Source organism: Orycteropus afer, unplaced genomic scaffold (assembly GCF_000298275.1).
Source record: "Orycteropus afer afer isolate SDZICR_OR568_19922 unplaced genomic scaffold, OryAfe1.0 scaffold01097, whole genome shotgun sequence".
Taxonomy (NCBI): Eukaryota; Metazoa; Chordata; class Mammalia; order Tubulidentata; family Orycteropodidae; genus Orycteropus; species Orycteropus afer.
Window position 1 is genome coordinate 42,307 of NW_006922684.1, and position 6,051 is coordinate 48,357.

The 6,051-nt window shown below is 49.0% G+C and overlaps 1 protein-coding gene across 1 annotated transcript in view; it reads right to left on the reverse strand.

Annotated features, from left to right (window-relative positions):
- Positions 1-630: 630 nt before the first annotated feature.
- STARD8 (StAR related lipid transfer domain containing 8) overlaps positions 631-6,051 on the reverse strand; it is a gene marked incomplete at its 3' end in the record, with an annotated part of 13,904 nt that continues 8,483 nt past the window's right edge. Inside the window, 5 exon segments of the mRNA XM_007958722.1 lie at positions 631-829; positions 1,364-1,523; positions 2,510-2,683; positions 3,301-4,556; positions 4,558-4,685. Of these exon segments, the coding sequence (XP_007956913.1) occupies positions 631-829; positions 1,364-1,523; positions 2,510-2,683; positions 3,301-4,556; positions 4,558-4,685 (1,917 nt within the window).

Genomic DNA, 6,051 nt, shown 5'->3' on the forward strand with positions numbered 1-6,051 from the left:
AACCATCAATCTCTTGGTTAGCAGTCAAATGCCTTAAGCATTATGCCACCAGAGCTCCTCTAAAAACCAAACCCAATACCATCAAGTCATTTTTGACTCATAGTGACCCTTGTTGGTTTTCTAAGGCTGTAAATATTTACAGAAACAGACTGCCTTATCTTCCTCCAGCTGGTGGGTTTGAACTGCTGACCTCCTGGTTAGCAGCCAAACGTCTTACCCACTACATTATTCCCCTGAGGCTCCAGCAACAAGCTTCCTGCTTCCAGGAAAAAGGAAGGCTCACTGGTTCCAAGGGGAGATGGTGAAAAGAAGATAAAATGTCTATTCTGGGAAGTCAGAGCCCTCCAGGTGCTAGATTGAGCTCTGCTGATAACTTGTAGTATAACCTTACTCATATCCTTTCCCTTCCTCATGACCTCAGTCTCCCCTTCCATACAATGGGTTTTGGTAGGTAGAATGTGATCTCTCTCCAAGATCTCCAAGAGTCTTTCCAATTTCAGACAGTAAAGGTTCCAATGAGCTCACCAGCCTAGTTGCATTTGCCCACTCCTGGCTTATCTTCCACCAGCCCTGGGATTCAGGGAGGTGGATAATGGGGCAGGTTGTTAGGGAAAGATGCAGTTGACTCACGTTGATAGATCTGAAGGAAAGTGGTGGTGAGCTTGCTAGTGAAGGTGGGCTCAGGCAGGTCCTGGAAATACTGCTTCAGCAGGTCAGTCACATCATAGGCTGACTGACCCTCATAGCAGACATTGTCTGGGGATGGCTCGTTCATTTGACGCAGGTTCTGGATCCTGGACTTCACTCCAGACTTGCGGAAGATGCCCACCTGGCCCATGTAGGAGAGGGAGGGAGAAGGAAGAGATTCAGGCAGGGTGAGGGGAAAGAGACTGTGAGGCCAGACCTGGACTGGGTGTTAGGAGTAAAGATCACTCCAGAGACTTCCAAGCCCCTCAGGCTTCTTGCTGGACATAGCAGGAGAGAAATGACAATGTCAAAGGAAAGGGTTTTTGTATTCTCAAGGCCAAAGAAATAGATAGCTTTTGTGGAGATGAGATAAGAAAAGGTGAACCTAGGCTAAAGCATACTTCTAAAAGATGGGAACTATCTATCCCATCTAAAAGATGGGAGCCTGGACCAGAAGGAAGTTGTCACAGAGCTGAGCAAAAGGCTCCAGCCCTAAGGAGTAGAAGGTAGCTTTGGCTCCATCCTTCCTGGCCCTTCCTGGGATAGGAAAGGTCTCTAGTGGAACATCCTGACTCAGCTGGAATGCCAGAACAATTCCCTAACCTAGCTCCTCAACTTTGGGCTATAGCCTTTCCCTTAGTACCATCTCTCAGCAGGCTCCCCCAGGAGGATTTACCTGGTCCAGGCACTGATTGCACAAATAGCGCATGGCTTGTTGGATGCTCTGTGGCAATGGCTGACCTGTACGCTGCATGTGGATGAGGGGTGGCACTCCAAACATGTGTTGGCCCCTGTAGTCTGAGGTCTTATTCCTTTTCATGAACTTGGGCACTGACCTATTTGGGGGAGTGACAGGAGGTCAGAAAGGGGGATAGATAGATTTGAGCAGTTTGGAGCAGTTGGCTGCAGTCTTGTAGGGCCTAGGTGGAGTGAACAGAGGAAGAAACATGCCATATCCCTAGACCCAACACTCACTAAGCACCTGCTTTGGACCCAGCCCTAGGGAGTCACAGAGGAACACAGGCAGCTCTCAGTCTAGTCAAGGAGATTATTTTGTCAGCAGGCAGTGACAATGCCTGTGGCTAATAGTAGGCCAAGGACTTAGGACAGATGCATGAAGAAGTGAAACTGTACTTAGCATGTCAGAGAAGGATTTTGTGAGGTGATAACTCAGCAGGCTCTATAAGGATAGGTAGAGATTGTCCCAGAAGAGAATTGGGGGAAAGACATTTCAAGCAGAAAGAACCACATGAACAAAGGCAAAGAGGTGGGGAAAAAAAGCACAGCACATTCAAGGAAAGGTGACTAGGAAAAGGTGTAGGATGGTGCTGCTGGGGAGTGGTAGACAACAAAGCCTGAAAAATGGAGCAAGACCCAGAACATGAGAGGATCATGATGGGAAGGAATGTGGACTTTATTCTTTAGCCATGGGAAGACACAGAATGGGGTTTATCAGCAAAGTGACAACCATATCTGCACTGTAGGACACTCACCAGTGGCAGCATGGAGGATGCAATGGAAAAGTTACAGCTGGAGGACCAAGGGTCCCCACCCCCATACCATTCTCACATTTAGCACATATACACATGTGCATTCCATGTGCATTGCCCATAGATATGCACAAGCCCCCCAGAGGCATGCTGACCTCTTAGGCCACAGCGCTTCCAGCCTCCTAGGACATCATACCACTCAGCTGGTTTGTAGGCTCTGGCTGCCTGCTCATACTGTCTGGGGCTGATTCAAGGTCATTGGGTGGGGATAGGCAGGGTTCCAAGATATGTGTCAACAGCTCCCCACCCACCATGGCCCAAGTGCCACTCACCAGACCCAGCCCTGCTTGTGAGGCACAGTGTACTTCTCCATGAAGGCGGTAAGCCGCAGCAGTGAGCCCTTGTGCAGGAGAGTGATCTGCCCTGCGAACTGGCGGTTGATCTCCAGTGACTCTGAGTTAAGGCTTGGATGGTGGGAGTTCTGGAAACTGTACCAATGAAGCTTCCTAGCAAATGGGGAAGGCCAGAGGAACAGGTTTGGGCAAACTTTAGCAAAGGTTGGTTCTTCTAGTCCCTTTTTTCTCCCAAAAGAAAGAACATACAGAAACTACTCTCACTGCTGCTGCTAGGCCTCAGGGTAGATAAAGCTTAGTCTCAGCTTCTAGATTGACCCATAAGCCAAGAAGCTCTCATGGGGGTGACAAAGAGGTCAGACCAATCTAGTGCCAATAAGCAGTAGCAGCCCCCAACCTATTCCAAGACTGCTGTGGGGGTCTGCTCCAAGAAACCCAGAAGGGCAAAGCTAGGGATCAGAGGTCATTTCTTCTAACACCTCAGTTTACAGATGGGGAAACATGAGACCTAAAGAGAGGCCACAATTTGCTCAAAGTCACAGCAGTGGCAGGTCCTGAGTCTAACTGCCTGGATTCCTGAGTTTTCAGGACCTCAGTCTACCCTTCCATATAATGGGTTTGGGTAGGTTTGTGTTCTTTCCACTTCTCTTCTGGGACTGGCAAACTGGTAGCAATTGCCCAGCCTGCCCCTGAGTCTCATGACTAAAAAATCTGCTTCCTTGAGACAAAGAGAGACAACAGAAAACCTTGACCCTACCCTAAACTCCCACCTGCACGGTCTCGTAAGTGAGGCCCCAACTCCTGAATCACGCTGTTCATGAGGCACTGATGCCTGGAGCCCAGCTGTAGATCCTGTTACCTCAGCCTCATTCATGGAGTTACGGCAATTGTCAAGTTCACTGGAGGCAGCCACAGTGTCAGAAATGGAGTTTCCTACTTTCAAAGACAGGTTAGAGGCAGAAGTGGATTCCCTGCCTGTATTTATCTCCCGCTCATTGTCTTGGGCTGGGGTCTGAGCCTTGTCCTCTGCTTGTGCCAGAGTCTCAGTCTTGGCTGAGGCCTGATCTGGGACTACCATCTGGATGTTGGCCTTGACCTGGGCTGGGAACACTCTGTGGGCTTGAACCTGTGCCTGAGCCAAAGCCTCAGCCTGGTCTTCAACCTTATCTGTGGCTATTTCCACTGATGAAGTAGCTTCTTCCTTTTCTTCCTCATCTTCTTTTTCTTCCTTCTTGCTAGGCCCTAGGTCTGAGTATATGGCCTGAGACCAGAGTTCTACCTGCTGTTGCAGCCCCCACACATGCTGGAGGATATCATCTAGGTGGGTGCAGATGCCATCATTTTCCTCTTCATCTTCATCCCCAACCAGTACAGACTCACCTGGGTACAGCTCAGGCAAATTTTCATAGGTGCTGGCATGGCTGCCTATTGAGTCACAGGATCCCCGGTACCCTATGTAACCCCAGAGTCTACCTGGCTGCCAATCTGCCAGGCGGTGTCTATCCTCAGGAGATAGGCTGTCAGTGGACAAGGAGTGAGGGAATGTGCCTGGTTTGTGGTCCCCAGGCACATGCACCAAGCAGTCACTCCAGTGTACCTGCTGAGGATGCCAGAATGTGGCCACAGGTCAGGCTCTCTGAGTCTCAATGCTACCACCACAGGCTGAGGTAGCTCTCTGATTCTTGGGCCTGTTGAATTCAGATGAGAGGAAGTCATGGCAACTGTGGAAAGATGAGGCTTTGGCAGCCTTCTCTGAAGTGGCTGGCTTACACTGAGGCTCTGCTGGTCAGCTGCCACCTTTTTCTTTCTTCCTTAGAGACTCAAGGTGCTTGAGGAAGCAGCTGGAACTGTGTTTCTTAGCTTTATCCTGAAGACCCTGCTTATCCTGCTTGGGGATGTGGAAGGGCTGGTCACTTTGACTTCTGGCACAGCCTACCAAAGGCAGGTCCAATGGCTCAGGAGGCAGGCTCACAGTGATGGCTGACAGGTAGACAGTGCTAAGCTCAGTAGGGACACTTTTACAGGTTTGAGGCCACTGGCAGGCTGGGACTGGGTGGGGCCAGCAGATGAGAGGAGCCTACAAGAGACTAGTGCTTGCTTTCCTACTGGAAGGCCCAGTGGCTACTGATGGTACACTGCTCGTCCTCTTCTGATTCTCATTCTGGGGGAGGTGCCAAAAGATGGGGTCAGAGGAGCCTCACCCACAAGTCCTTGCTTATGCTTCAATCTGCCTCCAAAATCTCAGAGGATTTTGAGGTAAGGATCCCACTTTCTGGTTAAGGAAATGTCCTGGCTCAGGGGATGCTAGAAGAAGCCAGGAATCATAGATGGAGACTTAGATGAATGTTAATAATCATGTAATTAATCTACCCCTACCATTTTACAGGTAAGGAAACCGAGACACACAAATGAAAAGGAACATACAAAGATCATACAATAACATTCAATAAGTCAGAGCCAGGGCTAGGACACAGGCCTCTTGACCGTCTGTCTTCGGCAGCCTTCCAAGTCTCTAGGCTGTAGTCGTATATAAGAACCATGGAATGCTAGAACAGAAAGACAATTTTAGATTTTCTAATTCATCCCCTCCTTTGCAAGGTGTGGAAACTGAAACCAAGAGAGTAGAAGAAGCTTGCTCAAGATCAATCAGAAATCAGTGGAAGAGTGAGGACCAGGCCCCAAGAGTCTCCTACTTCCCAGATCAGGGCATTGTCAACTTGGCTGCCCCACTAGCTGCAGGTCTCTGATGGGGAAAGCCCCAGAGGAAAGCAAAAAAGCCTACTCTAAGGGAAGGATATGGTCATCACCTTAATTCCAGGACTATGTACAGACCAAGAGTCTTCTCAATTTCTGCTATCTCAAAATCAGCAGAGTTGAAAAGTCTTTACTCACTGCTGTTGAGTTGGATCCGACTCATAGAGACCCCTCCTTGGGTTTCTGAGCTGGTACCACTACTGAAGTAGATTGCCCAAGGTCTTTGGAGGCTATTAATTCCTCTCAATTCGTTGTAGAGATTGGGGAAAATGAGGCTCAGAGGGGAAAGACCTTGTAGGGGTGAGAATTGGGAATCCTGACTTCTAAGACCATATAGGCCATTATCTTTCCACTGCATTATTCTGTTTCTGCCCCCTACTCGAGGAGTTCTAGACATGACAGAGCAAGTACTGGAGGCAGATGGATTCCCATCAATAGGTCAAGTTACTGGTAATCCCAGGAAGGAGAGGTGGGCTGATGAGGGGTGGGTGAGGCCATGGGCCAGGGTATTTATTCCCACATTGCAATTTCTAGACCAGGTGCCACAAAACCCAGCATCCATATGGAGTACCTGCCATCCCCACCCCCAGGTTGGAGAAAGACATTGTTCTAGACACTCCAGACTCCTGGGGCATTGGAACTAGTTTCACAAAACCTTATGCATTCTAGTAGCAAATTTCAACAAGACAGAAAATAACAAATGCTGGCGAAGATGTGAAGAGATTAGGACTCTCATACAGTGCTGGTGGGACTGTAAAATGATACAA